The sequence below is a fragment of the Sesamum indicum genome, linkage group LG11 (assembly GCF_000512975.1).
Source record: "Sesamum indicum cultivar Zhongzhi No. 13 linkage group LG11, S_indicum_v1.0, whole genome shotgun sequence".
In the NCBI taxonomy this organism is placed as follows: Eukaryota; Viridiplantae; Streptophyta; class Magnoliopsida; order Lamiales; family Pedaliaceae; genus Sesamum; species Sesamum indicum.
In genome coordinates this window covers 12,963,577-12,986,139 of record NC_026155.1, presented here as the reverse complement: position 1 = coordinate 12,986,139, position 22,563 = coordinate 12,963,577, and the positions used below count along the sequence as shown (strand labels likewise).

General features: G+C 35.7%; 5 protein-coding genes across 5 annotated transcripts; 4 read left to right on the top strand and 1 right to left on the bottom strand.

Annotated features, from left to right (window-relative positions):
* On the top strand, positions 3,317–5,511 carry LOC105174255. The gene has a single exon (XM_011096289.2). It carries the CDS (start codon positions 3,573–3,575, stop codon positions 5,277–5,279), a length of 1,707 nt encoding a protein of 568 aa, XP_011094591.1. The 5' UTR covers positions 3,317–3,572; the 3' UTR covers positions 5,280–5,511.
* Positions 8,799–10,535, top strand: LOC105174351. The gene has a single exon (XM_011096429.1). The coding sequence runs from the start codon at positions 8,799–8,801 to the stop codon at positions 10,533–10,535; it is 1,737 nt and encodes a 578-aa protein (XP_011094731.1).
* On the top strand, positions 12,506–15,345 carry LOC105174254. Its single transcript, XM_011096288.2, has 4 exons — positions 12,506–12,884; positions 13,257–13,367; positions 14,752–14,820; positions 15,053–15,345. Exons 1-4 carry the CDS (start codon positions 12,738–12,740, stop codon positions 15,101–15,103), a joined length of 378 nt encoding a protein of 125 aa, XP_011094590.1. The 5' UTR covers positions 12,506–12,737; the 3' UTR covers positions 15,104–15,345.
* LOC105174350 (transcription factor MYB27) lies at positions 16,595–17,770 on the top strand. Its single transcript, XM_011096428.2, has 4 exons — positions 16,595–16,712; positions 16,807–16,936; positions 17,014–17,114; positions 17,215–17,770. Exons 1-4 carry the CDS (start codon positions 16,598–16,600, stop codon positions 17,553–17,555), a joined length of 687 nt encoding a protein of 228 aa, XP_011094730.1. The 5' UTR covers positions 16,595–16,597; the 3' UTR covers positions 17,556–17,770.
* On the bottom strand, positions 18,970–21,957 carry LOC105174252 (probable pectate lyase 12). The gene is made up of 4 exons (XM_011096287.2): positions 21,511–21,957; positions 19,755–20,658; positions 19,479–19,681; positions 18,970–19,265 (listed from the first exon to the last, which is right to left on the bottom strand). The coding sequence occupies exons 1-4, from the start codon at positions 21,651–21,653 to the stop codon at positions 19,082–19,084; spliced, it is 1,434 nt and encodes a 477-aa protein (XP_011094589.1). The 5' UTR covers positions 21,654–21,957; the 3' UTR covers positions 18,970–19,081.

Sequence of the window (22,563 nt, the reverse complement as noted above, 5' to 3'; positions counted from 1 at the left end):
AAATAAAAAAATGTGCATGATACAAGAAACGCATCATGGGGGGTATTTTTCTCTATTTTCAATAATATATAAGGATAAAATGCTAACTTTTTTTACAAAAAGATAAATTGCTCATTTTTTATAATATAGGCGGGTAAATTGCATTTTCCTCATTATTTTAAGGGTAGTGATGAAGAACATTAATTTTGACCCAATTATTATTGCACTAACACTATATATAGTGCTAACAAAATTATTGATGGTAAATTTTCATTTTCAACCAATTATTATTACACCATAAACATATATGATAAATGCTAACAAAATGATTAATTTTAGTAAAGCTTTTTATTACCATAACTCAAGTGAATTGAGACCGGCTTCCGAATAGATCAGATGTACCCAAGCACAGGTCAAAAGACTTAATAATTTTTGGTTCTTAGAATTTATAATGCGTAATGGAGTAGTTGTTATTAATGATGTCTTAATTTAATAGGTAAGAATGTCATAAATTTTTTATATTAGTATGAAAAACTATTTTAATTTCTATATAAAAACAATTTAAACACATATACCAGATGTGCTTCTAATATTAGCATGGGACAACATGCGTGTAAATGGGAGATTATGATGTTTTGAAGTTTCAAAAGCACTAAGAATTACACCACCTCTTGAGAATGAATATAAGTGAGATTATGATGTTTTAAAAGTTAAAATTTCAAACGGAATATTATGACCAATTAAAAAAATTGAATTATCAAATTGCAAATAAGAGATTATGATATTTTTAAATTTGATAAACACAAAAGGAATAACAGGAATGTTGTGAGTAGAGCACCATTTTATGATATTAACATGTCCTAGTTATTGGTTCGGGAATCGGATTCATCCTTAAACACCACTTTTCAAAATGGAACTCATCCACCTATGACGTCAATTTGGCTTACGGCGGTCAGATGATGCCATAGGCTGATGTCTGCAAAAGTTGATATAAGAGGGTGATGTTCGAATTCATCATCTTCCAGCAAAACTGATCATAATATATTTGAACATAAATTTTAATTTAAATAAATAAAAAATGTTATAGTTAAGGTTTCGGTCAAAAATTTTACAATCATATCTTTCAAGTCTATTATACTTTACGGTAATAAATGTGTAATTTCATCCTTATCTCTTATTCAATAATTTGAACTTTGATATGATGGTATGAATACGTATAATTTCTAGGACATCTATTTTTAGATGAAATTCTCTTCTTACAACATTGGACTTACATCCATTCACTGTCAGAAGCCTTATTCATCTCTTTTCTCATATTAAGATGGGATATATATATAGTATTGATGAAGCTAAAAAGCATCTAAGCACCATCATTTAGTAAGATCAAATGTTATCATATTCCTAACCAAGATATTTAACAAGATTAACGTATATTTTATTAATTATAGAGACTCTAACTGCAATCTTTTTTTGTGGGCTTGTGCACCATCGTTTTGTTTTTTTATTTAATTTATAAAATGTATTTTAGGGTTTCGTTCGATTCAATTGAGAGAAAAAGGAAAGTAGAAGGGGGAGGAGAAAGGAAATAATATTAGTTTTTATTCAAATTGTTTGGTATGATTGGGAGGGGAAGTGAATTTTAAATATTTTTTTAATTTGATACTAGGAAAACAAATTGATAAGAAAAAATTAATTTTTATAATTTTACAGAATAACCATTCTCTTTATTTATTGTATTAGAAAATAAATAAATTATATTATACTAATATAATTTTAATATATCAAAAATTTAAAACCTTATTAATAATATTTATCAAATAGTTTAAATAAAATATGAGTTCAGTGTTTTCAACTAATGAATTCGAGTTTAAATATCAGTGCATTTGTTTGTATAAAAAACTAGCTTTGGAGAAAAATTATATATATATATATATATATGGAAATTGAAGATAGAAATAAAAATTGTACTTTTTTATATTTTTGGTCTTATACTTTCAATTTTTGCTCAATTTTGGATAATAACAAAAGTATACTCTAAAATAATTTCATATATACATAGAATTTTACACCAAATTATTTTTTATACATTTATTTTTATTTTTGTTATACTCTGGTCATTCACCCCAAACCAAACACAAACAAAGAAACAAAAAAAGAAAAAGATATATCCAAACAGTTGAAAGCCAAAAGGGATAATACATTTAATGTGAAGAGATGAGTGTTGAGGCTTCCAAAAACGACCTCCATTTTTGACTTGAAACTGACAACATTATTAGACAGAGTCGATGGAGGTCACTTCACTGCCTTCCCTCCCTGTCGTCAAGGGAATTATTATTAATTTGTTATTGCCCTAATTACCAAAATTAAAAATAAAAAAAAGTTGGGAGTGGATAAAGCAACATTGATTCTCTCCACCTCCAACTAAACCCACACCACTAATTACAGTTTAATCAATCCCTTTATCATCTTATATCCATCTTTTTCTTTCATATACATAATTATATTACCATAAAACAATAGTGTAAAAAGGGTGTATATATTACTCACACAAACTTTAGGACCAATAAATCTTGCCCATATATTCTTTTTTGATAAGAATGTTTATTTCCGACTTCCAAACTTATATAAGCTAATTTGGTGTGTATTATAAAGTAGATGCAAAATTCCCTTTTTTTGTTAAGAAATTTGACAACATCTTAAGTTGGAGTTTCAAATTATTCACTTGTAACTTAGGGCTCTTAATTAAAATAAAAATGACTACTTTAAATGAAAAAGATATACTCTTATTTATTTTTTATATTATAATCTTTTCAATGATAACAGATAATATGAATAATACTGTTGTGAATATAATATAATGACAATAATACATAGAACATATTAATATGTACTCTTATAATATAATAATAAATTAATAATAGAAAAAGAAAAAGGTTACTTTTAATTAGTAAAAGCCTGAAACTCAATGAATGGTGTTCCAAGTTTTTTTTTTTCAAATAAAAGTTGGGTTCAAGCTTGAAAAATCTTTTATATTTTTCTGTCAGTACTTTTTTCTCATAGGTTTGATGTAAATAAATGAATTCTATTAAGTTTAAATTATACATAAATTAGGTCAAATCAAATTAGACTAATAATTTTTTTTGAATGGTATATTAATTACACGATAAATATATTATATTTGTTATGTAATTGATTTAGGTTTTGTTGGAATTCAATTTAATTATTATTAAATTATACATTAATCACGTCATAATAAATGTATTATACATATAATAGAATTAATTTAGGTGTTGGTGAAAGTTGTGGATTAGAAAGCTGCAAGAATTCAATGGTAAAATTAGGAAAAGTGGCATAATTTCACTTACCGACCTTCATCACATGAGTAGTTTTTCTAATTTACAGAAGAGATAGATACGATAAAATGCCTCTTGCAACGTCCATCTTCAGCACAGCACATATCCAAAGAGAGTTGCAGCTTTAAATTCTATTCAACGCAACGTCTGTTTCCCTCACATCGCACTACACTAGTACTACTATAACACTACTACTCACGGAGAAACATCTCCCAGAACATACCAAGAAAATTATAAACCATGGTCATGGCGGAGCACAGCCGAAGCGGCGGCGCTGCTCCAAGCCTCGGCCTTGAAGTGCTGACCAGCCGGTGGTTCATGGTCTTCGCTTGCCTCCTAATCATGTCAATGTCCGGCGCCACCTACATCTTCGGCATCTACTCCAACGACATCAAGACTTCTCTCGGCTACGACCAGACAACCTTAAACCTGATTGGGTTCTTCAAGGACCTCGGCGGCAACATTGGAGTCATGTCGGGCGTCATCAACGAAGTCACGCCGCCCTGGGTGGTGCTCGCCATCGGCGTCGCCATGAACTTCTCCGGCTACTTCATGATATGGCTTGCTGTCACCGGACGCATAGCTAAACCCCGTGTGTGGGAGATGTGTTTGTACATATGTATTGGCGCAAACTCTCAGACATTCTCAAACACTGGTGCGTTGGTTACTTGTGTTAAGAATTTCCCGGAGAGTAGAGGGATTGTCATCGGTCTGCTTAAGGGGTTTACCGGCTTGAGCGGCGCGATTATCACGCAGCTCTTTCATGCCTTTTATGGGCATAATTCCAAGGCTTTGATTTTGCTCATCAGTTGGCTTCCGGCTGCCGTGTCGTGCGTCTTTCTGAGAACGGTTCGGCTGATGAAAGTTGTTCGGCAAGAAAATGAACTTCAAATCTTCTACGATCTTCTCTACGCATCTCTTGGTCTGGCGGGTTTCCTCATGATCCTAATTATCTTGCAAAATGAGCTTGTTTTTAGTAGAGCAGAGTACGCAGGGAGCGCCAGTGTTGTCCTCATTCTGCTCTTTGCCCCACTGGCTATTGTTTTTAGAGAAGAGCTCAAGATTTGGAAGAGCAAGCAAGTAGCAGGAAATGAATCAAATGATCCCTCTCCCTTGAAAGTAACCACTGAAAATCCGCCGCAGCAAATGGTGGCTCAGCCGCCAAAAGATCAAGAAACGTCCGTCCCATGGTGGAGGGATGTGTTCAAACCGCCGGAAAGAGGCCAGGACTACAACATATTGCAGGCCCTTTTCAGCATTGACATGATCATATTGTTCACTGCCATAACATTCGGCGTTGGGGGAACTTTAACTGCTATCGACAATTTAGGCCAAATCGGCAAGGCCTTAGGCTATCCATCGAAAAGCATCACCACATTTGTGTCTCTTGTGAGCATATGGAACTATCTCGGCAGAGTGGCCGCAGGCTTTGCTTCCGAAATTTTCTTGGCAAAGTATAAATTCCCCCGTCCTCTCATGCTCACTTTGGTGCTTCTTGTCTCATGCACCGGTCATCTTCTGATTGCATTTGGCGTCCCAAATTCTCTGTATGCTGCTTCGGTTATTATGGGATTCTGCTTCGGAGCTCAATGGCCGTTAATTTTCGCAATCATTTCAGAATTATTTGGTCTAAAGTACTACTCCACACTATACACTTTAGGCGGAGGAGCCAGTCCACTTGGAGCTTACATTCTCAATGTCAGAATAACAGGGCATTTATATGACAGAGAGGCCATGAAGCAATTGGCTGCGAAAGGCCTCGTTCGCAAAGAAGGAGAAGACCTGTCGTGCGTTGGTGCGCAGTGCTACAAGCTGGCATTTCTGATAATCACGGCAACCACGCTGGTCGGATTCTTTGTCTCTTCCATCTTGGTAATCAGAACAAGGAAGTTCTATAAGGGGGATATATACAAGAAGTTCAGAGAGCAAAATACTTCAGCAAGGTGAAAAACCGGAGTGACAGGGTCCTTTGTTTCTGATGCAGAAGTTCATTTGCTCCTTCGATCAAGTAATCTTGGAATTATATCTAATTTAAGTATAAGTTAGCTGTAGACAATAGTTCTATAACTTAGATTGAATAAAACACACACCCAAATCTATTATTCTATGTTAATCTGGTGTAAGTTGCATCTTGTGATATATATATAAAGTAAAGAAAATCCTTGGCTTGCATGGGCGACGTTTTAGTTGTTGTTCTTACAACATTGGCATATTTACACATTCCCTTACTGAGAACAATGTCCATGGAATAGCTGAAAACAAGATAAAACTTGAAACCTGGAATATTCAACGATCCACACATTCAAGTTATACACATGTTTGTTTCATCTTTAGACCCCACAAGAATGCATGTGGATAGGAAATGGACTCACCACTGATTGCATTTATAATAGGCTACGGAACTTCCATAGGACCACCAATCTTTATTTCTTGTTTCTTGTTTCAACTCCGAACCCCACCACTCACCGCCCAATCACACCCGCTGCAAGACATTCTGTCCCAGTTACATTTATACGTGATATTGAAATGTGATGGAAGCTCTTTACTGTTCACAAGCTAAGTCTTAAACATCCAATCCTCCACTCCCTTGCAAGAAAATGTCAGTTTGTCTATGTGTCAATTGTGAGATTAATGGTCCAAAACTGTAAATGGCTTATTGTAAATGCTTTAAGATTCTGCGGTTTGGCCCATATGAAATGGAATGACATGGATGAGGGAATATTATGAGATGTTACAAGATTCGTCCGTTGATATACAATACAAGATTTTGTTCAACAGTTGGACGAACAAATTTGGACATCCATGTTCTCATCATGCTATTGAAATTGAAGCCAAGTTAATTAAGATCCAAGTGTGAATCATCCCAGTATTCAAAGCCCACACAAGGGCTGAAAGCAAAGTATCAAAGATCATGTCCATGTACGTACTAGTCTTTGATACTTACATAATTATATCTTGCCTAAATTTGTTCTTCTCTTTCAAGAGAAAGGACTTTTGTAGGGCTGCAAATATTGCAATACTTTTCGTACGTAACTTGGGATTCAAACAATCAGTTTCGGTTTGCTACTATTCAGAAAGGACCTAAGTACTCCTATAAACCAACCAAGTTATAGACATGGATTTCCATGCCACTATTATGAGCAGCTCCTCCTCCCTTCGTTCCTCAGTCAGGTCTGACGTTGTGATGCTCTTCTGTTCATTCTCGTTGTTAATGATGTCGTGAACAATACACTCTGTTGCTTTCTTGCTCTGCTGATCTTTGTCTTTGCTTTATTAATTATGTATTGCAAGTATTTTGTAATAAAACTTGAATATTATTATTGGATTAATGCAATTTTTGAAGCACATGTACTTTATCAGAAACCTTTCTGTAGGCATCACTATATAACACGATCACTCATTTATGGCTATATTTTTTTTGTTTTTGTTTATACTTTTTGTTTTTGTTTTTTTGGGCAAAGCTATTTCAGACTTATAATATAAAAAATGACCCAATATTTACACCTGTTTTACTTAGATTGTATTGATCCAATTTCAAATTAATTTAAAGTTAAGTATGTATAAATTCATGATGACCATGCCATCATTTTTGTATCAACTAACGTGTGTCTCGTGCCATGCATAAAAATAATTTATAAAAAGTATATAGATATTTTCGTGCATACCACTACCAAACTTTTTTTTTTTAATTAAGAATTATGTGATTAATTTTTTGAGATAAAACAGTAAGTTAAAAGTACAAATAACTTCAAAACTAATTCTATACTGTAAGATGACTTGATTATTATATACACACAGGAACGATGTGCCACAACGACTAGTAATATATAAAACAATTCACTTATCAAATTTTTTTTCATCTCGACAACAACTAATGCTTCCATGAGTAAATATTAAAGAAATTAATTCAATTTGAAAATATTTATTGAGCTCAAATCAAGATGATCATATTCAAAATTATGAATTTTAATTCAAATTAGATAATATTAATATATGTAATAAATTCAATTAATTATATTTTTTCAAATTTGATTAATTATGGTGAAACACTAATATATACTGCATAGGACTCTTGCTATATATGGACCCTGTTTAATCTCTCTTCCACTAATTAAGTGGCTATATTATGCTAATTGTAACTCTTATCTTACTAATATATGATAATATTTTTTAAAATTCAAATTAAATTTAGTTGACCAATGATTATTTTCTTTAATTAGTCAAAATAAATCTAATTATGATCAAATACAGTGTGACTATGTATGATAATATATATAGACGTGTGATAGAAGAGAACTCGAATTTTCACTTAACAAAAAAGAAATGAATTGAAGGGGATATATATATATACACATATATATATTTTTGAGAAAATTGAAGGGGATATTTTGTTATCTATTTTTTTGTTATTTTTCAAGTTAATATCATTAAACATACGAAAAAGAATTGAAAACAATTTATTCTGTGATGGTAATTTTAAATTTGTTGAATATCAATTAAAAAAACTTCGATTGACATAAACAACAAAAATTATTAAAAAAGTAAAGGCCGAAAATTAAATACTAATGACAAGAAATTGGATCTATATTTAGTATGAATGAAAGAATTCAAACTTTCAATTATAGCCTTATAAATTAAGCTGATTTCTAACTATTTAAGGAAATGTTATAAAAGTAAGTTACCTGAATAAAATTTGGTAGGTTAAATCAATAAATTTCTTTTAATCTAATAAAAAAAACTCCAAAATTTTGAATTTAGTCAAAATTATTTAAATTTTGTCAAGTCTACCTTCAAAATTACATAATAATAGAATATATATAATCGAGTAGATAGAGAATAGATCACCAAAATAATTGATTAAATAGTGGTAAAAGGGAAGATGCTTTACAAATATTCACATCTTTTTTTATAAATTAAAAAATATATCTTTTTTTATAAGAATGTTTAGCTCCAAAATATATATTAAGAAATTAAAGTGTTAAATTGGTATATATGTATAAAATAGATGCAAAATTCCCTTTTGGGGTTAAGAAATTTTTAATGCTTCCATATATATTTATTATTGAAAAATTTCCTACTGATTTCATTTCACATAGATTTAATTTAAATATACTAAGATTGTCAAGCGAGTAAAATGCAATAATTCAATGCTAAAATTAGGAAAAGTGGCGTAATTTTATTTTGCCTACCTTCAACACAAAATTACTTTTATAATCTACAAGAGATAAATACCAAAAATGCCTCCTACCACGTCCAAATATCCAATTTTGTGGTAAATCTAATATGTTTATTGTGTGTGATTGGTTAAATAATTAATTGAATATAAAAATATCATATTTATTTTGTGATTTAATTTGGTTAAAATTTATTTTTTCCATCAGCATTGCAGTAAACTAGTACTACTATAACACTACTGCTCACTGCGAATCCTCTCCCGGAATATATATACCAAGAAGATTAGAAACTATGATCACGGCGGAGCACAGCCGAAGCGGCGGTGCCGCTCTAAGCCTCGGCCTGAAAGTGCTGACAAGTCGGTGGTTCATGGTCTTCGCTTGCCTCCTAATTATGTCAATGTCCGGCGCGACCTACATCTTCGGCGTCTACTCCAACGACATCAAGACTTCTCTCGGCTACGACCAGACAACCTTAAACCTGATTGGGTTCTTCAAGGACCTCGGCAGCAACATTGGAGTCATGTCCGGCATCATCAACGAATTGATGCCGCCCTGGGTGGTGCTCGCCATCGGCGTCGCCATGAACTTCTCCGGCTACTTCATGATATGGCTCGCTGTCACGGGACGCATAGCTAAACCCCTTGTGTGGCAGATGTGCTTGTACATATGTATTGGCGCAAACTCTCAGACTTTTTCAAACACTGGTGCGCTGGTGACTTGTGTTAAGAACTTCCCGGAGAGTAGAGGGATTGTCATCGGTCTGCTTAAGGGGTTTACCGGCTTGAGTGGTGCGATTATCTCGCAGCTTTTTCATGCCTTCTATGGGCATAATTCCAAGGATTTGATTTTGCTTATCAGCTGGCTTCCGGCTGCCGTGTCGTGCGTTTTCCTAAGAACGGTTCGGCTGATGAAAGGTATTCGGCAAGAAAATGAACTTCAAATCTTCTACGATCTTCTCTATACATCTCTTGGTCTGGCGGGTTTCCTCATGATCCTAATTATCTTGCAAAATGAGCTTGTTTTTAGCAGAGCACAGTACGAGGGGAGCACCAGCATTGTCCTGATTCTGCTCTTTGCCCCACTGGCTATTGTTTTTAGAGAAGAGTTCAAGATTTGGAAGAGCAAGAAAGTAACGGGAAATGAATCAAATGATACCTCTCGCTTGAAAGTAACCACTAAAAATCCGCCGCCAGTAGAAGCACCAGGGCCAGAACGGCCGCCGCAAATGGTGGCTCAGCCGCCAAAAGATCAAGAGAAGTCCGTTCCGTGGTGGAGGGATGTGTTCAAACCGCCGGAAAGAGGCCAGGACTACAACATACTACAGGCCCTTTTCAGCATTGACATGATCATATTGTTCACTGCGATAACAGTCGAAGGTGGGGGAACTTTAACTGCTATAGACAATTTAGGCCAAATCGGCAAGGCCTTAGGCTATCCACCGAAAAGCATCACCACATTTGTATCTCTTGTGAGCATATGGAACTATCTCGGCAAAGTGGCCGCAGGCTTTGCTTCTGAAATTTTCTTGGCAAAGTATAAATTCCCCCGTCCTCTCATGCTCACTTTGGTGCTTCTTTTCTCATGCACCGGCCATCTTCTGATTGCATTTGGCATCCCGAATTCTCTGTATGTCGCTTCAGTGATTACGGGGTTTTGCTTCGGAGCTCAATGGCCGTTAATTTTCACGATCATTTCCGAAATATTCGGTTTAAAGTACTACTCCACACTATACAGTTTAGGCGGAGGAGCCAGCCCACTTGGGGCTTACATTTTCAATGTTAGAATAACAGGGCATTTATATGACAGAGAGGCCATGAAACAAATGGCTGCAAAAGCTCTCAACCGGAAGGAAGGAGAAGACCTGTCTTGCGTTGGCGTGCAGTGCTATAAGCTGGCGTTTCTGATAATCACGGCAACTACGCTGATCGGATGCTTCGTCTCTTCCATCTTGGTGATCAGAACAAGAAAGTTTTATAAGGGGGATATATACAAGAAGTTCAGGGAGCAGGATGTTTCAGCAAGGTGAAAAACCGGAGTGAAAGGGCCCTTGTGTTTCTGATGCAGATGATAAATGGCTCCTTTGTTAAAGTAATCATGGAAGTATATCTAATTTGAGTATGAAATCGCTGTAGAAAATAGTTCTTGTTGAAAAATAATGGATATATCATAAATCTCGCATAAAACAATAGACTATGTGCACACTAATATTTAATATATTGGCACATATATGTGGAGTAGATTAAACTGTTTTATGGGAAGTAAGTCGATTCACATATTTCAATCTAACTCATCTACAGGCCCTTGACTTGGTTTAGGGGTGTAAACGGATCGAACTCGACCATTTTTTGTTGGCTCGAGCTTGAGCTTGATGAGATTTTATGCTTCTAACTCAAGTTCAAGCTCGAGTTGAACTTGAACTTGAGCTCAAGTTCGCTACTCTGTTTTTGTCTAAATAAATCTATGTGATATTTTTATATAGAGATTAGATAATATAAATAAAAGATACCATAATTGTAATATATAATGAATTTTAAATACGAAGTTGATTAATATTGAATACGTAGTTAAATATATAAAAATCTTAAAATGTATTTATATATATATATATATTAATTAAAAGAGAAAAAAAAAAAACTCGCAAGCTGCTAAATAAAATATTTCTAGCTCGAGCGTGTTAGAAGCTCAAGTTTGAATGGAGTCAACTCAAACTTCAAATCGAGATTCGCAAGCTAACTCGATTTAGCTGTCAATCCTAAATTGATTTAAAAATATATTTTTTTTGTCATGTTGAAGATCACCCGTGCAAACATATGTTATCTTAAAAATTATCATGTTGCACTTGACTTGGTAAATTACTATCAAAAGAACTCATTGTTTACAAACTTAAATTTTCGAAGTCCTCGACATGCTCCAAACAAGAAAATGGAGATAAATATAAAAAGAGAGTATTTTGGGAAGACTTCAAACCCACAATCGCTCGTGAAGTTGGAAGAAGCCCATCTTCGTATCAAGTAAAGCTCAATTGGCCTTCTATTGTCGTTGAAGTTTTGGTAAACCAGCTGGGGTTGCAAAAAAAATTTAAAAATCGTTCAAAATTGTATGAAACAAATCAAATCAAATCGCTTTTCATGATTTATTTTTTAAATTATAATTATAAATTTAGAGTAAAATCGCACCGTATTATTGGATTGATTTTAATTTAGAACTTACAAAAGTCGCTAAAAATTGTATCGCACCACTAAATGTATAATTAATTTTTTAAATTATATATATAATAATTCAAAGAAATATAATTAATTTTTTAAAAGAATTTCATATTCGAATTACATAATCTCAAAATTCAATTGTTATCAAAGATCCACATTACAAAGTTCATTTTCTGTAAAATTTATATTTGGACTTTATACAATATATATAGATGTAAGCCCATTTGATGATTGTCTTAATTTTTCGTTCATTTTTTCTTCTATGTTTTTTTCTCCCCTTTTTCGTCTTCTCTCTTTTTTCTCTTACTGTTTTCTTTGTTCTGTCTTTTAGCGTTTTATCTTTATTTTCAAAAATCGATCATTAGTCTTTGTTCGATTAAGTGTTTTCTTATTGAATTAATATATATGATCCTATATTTTGATTTACTTAAAGTTGTAAAGAGTGTTGGTGGTAGATGGTGCATAATATTGATTTTTTTTTGTTGTTACATAAAACACTTATTTCATTTTTTATTTTTTTATTAGTCTTAACATCTTATTTTGTTATAAGTATTAAAATCGTAAAATCATCCCCAACCACTCGAAACCGCACAAAACTGCATTTTTAATTTTGATTTTAAAAGCGATAATTTAAAAAAGCATTTTATAAAACGTCAATGGTAATTTAATTTAAAATAAATTTAAAAAAGCGAAATCGCAAAGTAAGCACTCCTAAAACCAGCCGTGTGTGTGAGGTTAAAACCAAAATCGCTATTTTGAACGCAATCTACAATGTGCGACATCGACTCGCTTCAGTCCGTCATCCTCCCATAAATCCTACTGGTCGTCTCCTACTCCTCCAGCAAAAAATCCAAATTCTTATCTTCGCAAAGAACGAATAAAACTCATCAGCTGTTCTCCTTCGTGACTTTATACTCTCAAGAAATAAAGTCCCATTCCCGCATTAATTTTGTTCGCTGTTATTAAACGGATAGTGCAAAATCTTACAGCAATTGTCGATTAGTAATAAAATAGTACAGCAAATGTCGAGAAAAGGAGGAGCTGCTCTGCCACAAGATGTCCCTTGGAGAGCATCCTCTGCTGCGAAACCAATTCCGAAAATTCATCACTCTCCCGTTCTTCGCGTCCCTCAGACCCCTTATTCCAATTACGCCTTCTCCGTTATGAAGGTCGGCAGCCATATAATTGATGATTACGTTTGTATTTCTCTCTTATATATGTGGGTTTTCGTTTTCTTGACGCGATATTCTAATTTATGGTCTTCTGGTGATGGATTTTTCTAAAGTGTTCCTCTTTCAATATAAAGACAGAACCTTTCCTAGTTGAGGGTCGCATTGATGTGTTTTAAGGCCGGGGATTGGAGGTGGGAAGGGTGTTAAGAATAATGTTCATGCGAGTTGCAGTACTGATTACTAAATATGCAACTAAAATCTCTTAGTCATCTTGCTCTCCTCGACGATTTTGAAGTTATGGTAGTTTGACTGAATGTGCTGTTTTTCTGGGAGTGAACTTCTTGTGCATTTTGGATGGTAATTTTTCAGCATGAAGATCCAATTGGGAGTGGGCTAGGTAAAGAGGCTGTGGTTGAAGCTGCTGGGCCAGACTGCCTTGTGCCTGGACAAACTGCCCCCATCAAATTACTTGGTCTTAAGGTTCCTTTTGTCGCCCTCTGCTTTTAATTGTTCAGTTTAGGGCATTTTTCTTTTGTTTCTCATTATTTTGGATATTTTTCAGGATGTACTCTTTTATTTGGAAAACGAACTAAATCTCTTTTTTCTTAATTTTGCATAAATAAGTAAATTTAATTATGGAATTGAAACTCATTCAACTGCAGCAGGGCAAACAGAAGCCAGTTACCTCACTAACTGGTTAATTCAGGGACTTTAGTATTTTGTTTCCATCTATACCTATATTTATCTTGTTGTGCTTCTTGATTGGTGATGGAATGATAATGTTTTGCTGTGATCTTTTAGTGATGGCTGGTTTTATGCGTGAATGTGAGTGAAAATCTTCCATTAAGTTCAACATGTTCACCTTGTGAAACAATTTGGTTGTGAATGTGGGTTGCTTCTTAGTCAGCCAGTATAAATTACATAGGGATCCCCGTCAAGATAAACAATATCCATGGATGATACAGTAGTGATATGTCTATGCCTCATGTTCTAGTTCTAAGAACAAGAAGTTTGCACTTACTAATACAAGATTAGGAGCCACTTATCTGCCTGATACTGTGTTAATAAGTAGATTAAGAAAATATTTGAACTACCATCATACTTGCTATTTGACCTCTTGTCCATACTCCCAAAAAGTTTCAAACAGTTTGAATCCTAGCTTTAGTTGCCCTAAGAACCTCAGAGCTGCTCATGTAGTGGGAAGATCACCTGGAAGGCATCTGGAATAAGCAATTCTACTCACTGATACTAAATTAGGAATTTGGAATTTTATGCAATTTGATGATGGCTTGTGCTCTTTATGCACAAGGTATGTGCTTTTTGATCTTGACCTGAAGATTTCTATCTGATAAAAGACACGAGCTTCTGAATCAGTTAGAAAACACGATTCCACGTGCAAGAGGGGCTTTCAGTTTTCTTGACGCATGTAAATTGGTGTGTTCTTATGTTGTTGCCCCATGCTTCCTTCACCTTTCTCTTCTTCTTTCCAAGATATTTGGGATTAGTTTGTGGTTTTACGCTTAGTATTCTTATTCAGGAATTACTTTTTTTTCGGATGATTATCCCTGAGGCAGGATTCTATTTTCTAGAATCCAGCAGTCTGAATTAAGTTATACTTTCTCCCTCCTATCCCTTATTCCTGCATTTAATTTGAATATGACGAGAATATCACGAGGTTTTTATAATTTTTGCCTCAAACTTACTTCCTATTCGTCCTTTTTCTTGAAAATTTGTAGTTTTGTCTCCAAAGTTTCATAGCTCTTAGGTCGATTAATGTTTTGTCAAACTCCAGATAATTGTTTGATCTTGCTTTGGTCGTGTATGGCAGGATATATAAATCTCCTTTTGCTGATCCTTTGTGCAGATATGGCCCATTGAAATGGACTTGAAGTTTATGGAACCTGTTGGGCGGGAACTGAAATCAATTGGAAGAGTAAGTGACTAAGTTCCATATTTTGGGAACTTGTCTTATGTGTGACTGCTTGGAGTGATCAAGCCACTCTAGTTGATGTCAAGTTCCTCTGCCATATTTTCCTTATTTTGAGGCAATGCAAACTTCTGTTCTTGAACTGATGGACACATATGTAGTACCCATGTAAATAACTCTTTATCTGAAATTTGTCGCGTCTGCTAACTAGTATGGTTGCTTGTTCTTGTGGTGGCAGTTCATGGATTCAGCTGTAGATCTTATGAACAAATCGTTTATTGATCGCTAGTCGATATATTTGGAATGCGCAAGTCTGCTGCTAGAGCTGCAGTAGGACATGCAGAGGACTCCTGGGAAATGGACTGCGACGACATTCTGTTTTAGTCATCTGAATGTGTTCTATTTTTCCTGTCCAAAGTTGCGCTTTAACAATCTGGAAGTATGTACATTGAAGAGTTAATTCAAACGGCAATTACACTAAGAGGATATATTTTAATCCTTGAAGTCGATATTCACTTTCTCTTTTGGTCATATTTCTGTTTTCTTCATTGTTCTTTTGTTCTTAAGTTCTGTTATATATCCAAACATGTCTTCCCTTTTCCGAGACTTACTAGTTGAGGACTAGTTTACTTGCTGTCAATATGGAAATTTTTCTAGATGAACTCTTAAAAGTACTATATTTGCATCTAGACTTCAAACCAGGTGTCCTAATTGCTCGTGTTTAAACTACAGCAGCTACTGAGTTTCTGCAAAGTTCACATGAATTATTCCTAATCTGATTCTCTACATTAGGTTGTAAGAACGAGAAAGCATATCGGCTTTAGACAAAGAAGTATAACCATGAGGCACCAGACTCAGATTTCTATCCAAATTTTCACTCTTTCTCCCCGTAAGCCTCTGAGGCTCGGAGAAACCTTTCAACATAAATCTTGGGACTGTTTAGCTTTAGATCATTGATAAATGGTTTGGTGTTTTTGGTTCAAATTGAACAGATATGACCAAAGCATCATGTGAGGTCCCAAATGTGGCTTGGTGTTAGAAAACCAGACTGGTTTCTGGCCACTAGGATTTAAACCCTTGACAGTGCGTAGAAACCTAATTCTATGAAGCTACTTGATGGGATTATCCGATGCACGTTTGAAGGATATCGATTAATAGTATATTTCCAAAAAATTTTGGTTAAAAAAAAAACATGATATTCATATTGCATTATGGTGATCAGTTCATTGTACTTCTATACTTATCCAAGTATAAAAATATAATAACAATGATGATAAAGGTTAAGTGCCCTTTGACAAAACTATTCTGGCAGAAGATTAAAGAAAGATTGATCATACGTCTTGATAACCGTGCTACCGATTAGAGCACCATCCTTACCTTTATATCAGGTTAGATGGATATTATAACTGCACTATTGATGTTAATATAATCAAGATCGGACAAAAACTATATATGTAAACTTGTGATACGTACCGATAAGAAAAGTATCAGATGACTAAAAAGAGGCAATAGATTCATAGAAAAATATTGCTTGTGGATTGTTTAATCAAAAAGTTCATCTTCACATGACCTAATTTGAAGGCTTATGATCATGGAATAATGTAAGCCAATGGTGGAGTTCCCATACTGTAGTGTATTCCACCTACTGTGCTAATGTAAGATGTTTTGGTCAGTTGCCTTTTTCATTCTATTTCCTTGTTTGGCATCTTTTGCTAGTATAAAAAGTTCGGGTAGCTTCACGCTTTTGGTAATACTACAAATAAACTATTATCATCGGATAGTCATGCAGGAAGTCGAGCTGCGTAAAGGGCCTTGGCTCGAAGAGGAGGATGAACAGCTAGCTTCTGCTGTAGCTGTTTTGGGGGAAAGAAGATGGGATGCATTAGCAAAAGCATCAGGTATTTACTGTAATAATAATCTGAAGTAGCTTTTATTAAGCTGTAAGTTGGTGTAGTTGGGAAAAAGATAAAAGAAACTTCTTTCATTATGCAGGTTTGAAGAGGAGTGGGAAGAGTTGCAGGCTGCGGTGGATGAATTATCTACGTCCCAATCTCAAGCATGGCAACATTTCTGCTGAAGAAGAGCGCGTTATCATCGAACTGCACGAGAAATGGGGCAATAAGTACTGGATTTACCTGCCCGTCTTCACACAAATAAATTATATCTGGTTGAATTTGAATAGATTATTTTGTTTTTTAGGTGGTCGAGGATTGCCCGGAGACTGCCTGGAAGAACAGACAATGAGATTAAGAACTACTGGAGAAGTTACTTGAAGAGAAAACATCTAGTTCTGGAGAAAGGTAAGTTGTAAAATTTTCTTCCAATTTCTCCACACACTATAAAGCAATGTATTACACGATTTCACAACTCTTGTTAACTAGGAATCCTTTTCATGCACAGGATGTTTGAATAGAAACATGAATAATACATCTGGTGATACTTCACTGACATCAGAATGTGGCACGGCAAGTCCATGTTCAACCGACCATGCATGCTTCTTGTTTAAGGATGAAATTTTCGGACTGTCTGGTGATTCATCTGATGCACTCGAGGTTTTAAGTTTGACACGTTCACCTTATGAGACGAGATTGACAGAATGGATGTCGAACTGGCCTCCTGATCATATACGTAAAATGGAACCTAAAGAAGAATACTATGACGAGTTTTACACTCCAGAATGGATCAATGGTGACTACAGTACTAACAGTACATGGGAATTTTCTTTGTGGGATGGGGAATGAGCTTTCAGTAGTTAATTGTTGTACAAGAGCTAAAAAGAAGACAGTTTTCTGGGTTGAAAGTATATTAATGCACATAAACATTACAAGCAGATGGTCTGCAGCTTCAGTTGTCTGAGATTAATGAAGTTACCTTTCAGTTTGCATTGATAATGATGTAACCTTAAGCACACCGAGACTTGCACCCTGGAAACTGTTGGTATAATAGAATGCAAGATTTGGGAATTGATTGAGATGATGGACATAGTCTTTGACATATTATTACACCATGACTTTGCATTGTGAGATGATTGTAGTTCCATGATTGAACTGATGTGCTGCATTTCTCATATTTCACTTCTGCACCCTATCACACGGCCCTAAACTATGTCCATCCATGATTACATCTACACCACTTTACCAATTTCAATCCCTCTCTAATATTTGTCCTATTTTCACCGCAAAATAAATAAAATATTAGTGAGAAATGTTAAAATATTATTGTGTAAAAATGAGATATATTAAATGATAATAATTCTGATGTCATAATCGCAACTAATTACTTTCACCAACTTAATAATAATAATGATCAACATTATGTTATCATTATCAATAAATAAACGACAGAATTATAGTGCTTAGTTTATCAGTAATGATAATTAATAGCACATTTATTGTGTTTGAAGTGTAAAACAAAAAACGTTACTAACAAATGATGAAAATAACATTGTTTTGTGATGTGTAATGCGTTACTGACTCGCAATATTATTTTGCTACGAAAATGAAAATTTCGATTACTATATGTATATAATCAGTGACAGACTTTCAAAAATGCTACTTAAAACATCAGAAAAGGAATTCCCCTCATCGATAAATGTTCAACGGGTAGCAATCTCAGTTTGTAAAGACAGAAGTTGTAGATAATTAGCTAGGAAATAGGTATTTGGGTCGGAATTCAGGCGTGTGAAGTGGGATGATGTTGCTTAGATTGCACATTAGGATGACACTAGTCAGTGGTGATACTAGTTAATATTGTATTAGGCTCTTTTGTTAACCTCAGATGTCAAGTTGTTGATCATGCGTACTCACCGAGTACAAGATAATGTTCATCTTTTGGCGAACAGCAATGAGGTGGGAGACAACAGTCTTTACCAATTGAACTAGTCCAAACCATGTTTCATGACTTGAAAGAAATATCAACCCTCCTTAGTATTCTTTTCTTTCTTGGAAATGTACCTCCCAAATCTACCTTAATTTGCCTTACAGAAAGTGGATAAAAAATTACCCGTCAGGGATTATATCTTTCAGAATGAAAAATTCTGGTTCTAATATGATTGATGTACAATTTAAAAAGAATGATCAATTACATCATACATATGCAGACAGGTTTGTTTCTGGATCAGGCAGCCTTAGTTATGCTCATGTTTAGTTTCTGGGCTAGGACTGAGAAAATTTCCTGAGATTAATGAAAATCCAATGACATCAAAGTTCCTGATGTAAACTGGGAAGTAAATTCCAGGAAGCAAACCACATTTTCTGACTTCCTCCCTTCATTTCATACTTAGAAACAAAACGATTAACAGGAGTGTTACAAAAGTTGTGAGAGTGGAACTATCAGTGTAAGGCCTCTGGCTCCCTGAATATTCATCGTAGTCCTCGAATATGCCTGAATTTGCATCCAAATAAGCTCCAGAATCATTGTTTCCGGCTGTCCACTTCCCCAAATTGTTGCCCCTGCTTCCACGACAGAATTGAGTTACAAACAAATTAGTACAGTAGTTGCCTGGAAGCAAACAAAGAAATGGTCCAAATCTGAGCCTTTCTGAACTGGCCCAACACTAGGCCCAGGTGAGAAATGTTTACTCTTTTGTCCAAGACTTGAAGCAAAGAGGGAAAAGGAGAAAAAGATAACAAAGTAAAAGCAACAGGAGGAAAGTAAAAAAAGACCTGTTGCCAAGAACACCAGCGTTGAGGGTGATTTGGTCAATGTAGGCTGCAGATTTCGGCTCCACGCTGTAGGCCTTCTCGTATTTCACTTCAACTCCCTGTCCAGATGCCACGAAGAACGCTCCATTTACCATTATATCCCCCTCACTCCTCCAGTTCCAGCCCCTCCATTCATCCTCCGACGTGTCCACTCTTTTTGTTACCTGTAAACAACTTCATCAATGTACATCGTTTCTTAATTATGTATGTATTGCGTGGAAAACAAGCTTTCATTACCTCCTTAGCATTGCGATCATATGGGGCGATGTAACGATTTCCCTGGCTGTTAATGGTCGGATTCCCACTACCTCCAATCGCGTACATTTCCCACCTCGTGAAGTCGTTATTAACCACATGTATGTACCCTCTTCTACACCTTGGCATTCTTTGTATAAGTTTCTTGCCAAAATGGTTAAAAGCTATAGTCACTTGCATCCCCGAGTCTGGCAAGTAGTCGTCGCTGTGGCCCAACAGCATCACCTCGTTGTGATGCGAAAAAAGGTTGTTTGAAATTGTGATCCCTGTTGAGCCCATCACAACATCGATCAATCCGTCCTTACAATGCGACAACGAACAATGATCAATCCAAATGTCCCTAGCTCCAAAGATTGAGATCCCATCTCCATCTGATTTCGTGCGCCAACCGTAGTGCGTGGGGCTCGACCGTATATTAGTCTCCCCAGCTTGGTAGCAATGGTGTATGTGGATGTTGTGGATTATGACATTGGTTATGTATTGTAAGGTTACGCAGCCGCCCCCGATGATGTGCACGTTGGCGCCTCGGCCATCAAGGGTCTTATAGGAGTTGAAAATTAGCTCCTCGGAGAGCTGAATGAGCATGTTGGAGGCAAACACGATCCACAGAGGCTCGGTTTGGATGACTGCATAGCGGAGCGTGCCGGGTTTAGGGTTGACGGGGTCATGGTCCGAGGAGTCTGTTACGACGTAGTAGCGGCCACCCTTGCCACCAAGGGCGTATTGGCCGAATCCAATGGCGCAGTCGGCTAACCGCTGGCGGTTCAGGTGCCAGTTGGGGTCGCACCGCCAGCAGTCGTCGATTGGATTGCCAGTGAGGCAGTTGGACTGGTCGTTGGTGGTGTAAGATAGCATTTCTCTTCTTGAAATTGATGCATTCACTTTTCTGCATTGGATGTGTGGAAAATTGAGAATATCAAAATGCTGGATATGTGTAAAGAGTTCTGTCAGGAAGGGTGTTTGTTCAGGTTTTGTGTATGAAAGTGAAAATATACGTGTAGAAATACTTGGGTTTATGTATTTACGAAAGGAAATACGCATAGGATGCTATGGCGGGCAACAGAGAACTGAAATGATGTTGGAGGGCCACCCTTACGCTTAGAGAGTAAAAGCAGACATGAAAGCTATGACTCCACAGGGCTAAATTAATGCAATCAGAAATGACTCTCTCTCTCTCTCTCTCACACACACACACACACAAAAAGGAAAAAGAAGAAATCTCAGACATGATTGAAGGGTAAACACAATTAGTGGAACACTGTTCTCAGCATTAACAAGAACGAATTGTACTGCCTTACAAGATACGCTCCAAAATGAAAGCTATCCAGTGAAGTATATTGTTTGAGATACGGAAAAATGACAAAACATGAGTCCTGTTAGGAGTTAGGACGTGTAAACACCTCATCTGAGACAAAAATGGAAAGAAAAATGTCGGTTTTAACTTGTTAACCAGACATTAAATGCAAGAAAGCAATGTTCCATAAAAAACAGGGGCATGAAGAACGCCACAATGCAAACCCTCCGTTATCTCCACCAATTGAAAATTTTAAGTTACAGAAAAACCCTGAATCTTGAAGGCAAATGTACAATATACATTTCTATATATATATACTACCATGACCTCAAAATGCAACAGCATCCTTCAAGATTTAAGACATAAAATCAAAAACTTTGAAACAGAACACAAAGAGAAGAGGGAAAAACCAAAAGCAGAAGAAGGCATGTTATGTTGTCTTGCCTGTGAACTTCATGAGCAACAGCTTCAGGGCTAGGGTGCTGACCGGGGAGTGGGAGAGTGAGGTTGAGCATTGCCCAGCCCAGATGAGAAAATGAGCCCACAAGCAACAGAAACACAATGCCGCTGCTGCACACCATTTCCATTCAAGAATGTGCTACTCCTACTCCTGCAATATCAGGTGCAAGAATGGTGCATTTGTGTTCAGGCTAAGCGCATTAGTGAGAAAAGAGAAGATAAGAAGTGAAAGTTAGATTTTCAAGGATTTCAACACTTTGAGGGGCTCTAGAGCGAAGTCAGTGGAGACTGAGAGAGTGGCTGTAACTTTTGCTTATTCTTTCTACTCGTCTCACACTCACAGCAGCAGTGTGTGTTGATATCACAAAGTCATAATTTATAACCATTGTAACAGAATCTCCTGGGGTTCATTGTTAGGGTAAAAGGAGAAAGTAAATTAAAGGCAATTTTGAATTACAACAAAAACATTACCAAATAATAACAATAATTCAAATCAAATTTTGGGTCATTTGTTCTAATTTGCAATCAAGAATAGCACTTGGGCTGCTGCTGCTGCTGCCTTTTTCATTTGGTTTGACCATTTTTCCATCAGTGTGATTGGAAATTAAATGAAAATGTACAAGGGCCCCACAGATTATCCAAAATTTAGGGCCCAGATTTCTGGCCTACATCAATAAAAAAGTATATTATACTCATACTGTATGAATAATAAATATAATGGGGCAATAGAATAGAATCCTGTGTTTTTGCTTTTAGGAGGATTCAGAACCTATTTTCGGCTTTTCATGATGTTGTTCTATATAATGGCTATCACAAACATCTGCTATACCCTCTTTTTAACTCCGTAATTATCTCAGTCGTGCTTAGAAAGCTGCTCTCAATCCAGGATTTTGGTCATGTTCAGTCTCCCAATTGGGAGCTTTCAACATTTACCCTACCTAGTCAGAGCATTTGCAATTTAAGTTTGTTGTCGTGCCACACATATTCCCTTTTGATTTTTACACCAAAACTACCTTAACAACGCCACTATGTGTGAGT

Coding starts and splice junctions, on each gene's coding strand:
- LOC105174255 (XM_011096289.2), top strand. CDS start 3,573: ATGGTCATGGCGGAGCACAGCCGAAGCGGCGGCGCTGCTCCAAGCCTC.
- LOC105174351 (XM_011096429.1), top strand. CDS start 8,799: ATGATCACGGCGGAGCACAGCCGAAGCGGCGGTGCCGCTCTAAGCCTC.
- LOC105174254 (XM_011096288.2), top strand. CDS start 12,738: ATGTCGAGAAAAGGAGGAGCTGCTCTGCCACAAGATGTCCCTTGGAGA. Junction 13,368..14,751: donor TCAAATTACTTGGTCTTAAG/GTTCCTTTTGTC, acceptor TCCTTTGTGCAG/ATATGGCCCATTGAAATGGA. Junction 14,821..15,052: donor AACTGAAATCAATTGGAAGA/GTAAGTGACTAA, acceptor TTGTGGTGGCAG/TTCATGGATTCAGCTGTAGA.
- LOC105174350 (XM_011096428.2), top strand. CDS start 16,598: ATGCAGGAAGTCGAGCTGCGTAAAGGGCCTTGGCTCGAAGAGGAGGAT. Junction 16,937..17,013: donor CACGAGAAATGGGGCAATAA/GTACTGGATTTA, acceptor TTTGTTTTTTAG/GTGGTCGAGGATTGCCCGGA. Junction 17,115..17,214: donor ACATCTAGTTCTGGAGAAAG/GTAAGTTGTAAA, acceptor TTTCATGCACAG/GATGTTTGAATAGAAACATG.
- LOC105174252 (XM_011096287.2), bottom strand. CDS start 21,653: ATGGAAATGGTGTGCAGCAGCGGCATTGTGTTTCTGTTGCTTGTGGGC. Junction 20,659..21,510: donor GTTGCTCATGAAGTTCACAG/GCAAGACAACAT, acceptor CATCCAATGCAG/AAAAGTGAATGCATCAATTT. Junction 19,266..19,478: donor GCTGGTGTTCTTGGCAACAG/GTCTTTTTTTAC, acceptor TCGTGGAAGCAG/GGGCAACAATTTGGGGAAGT.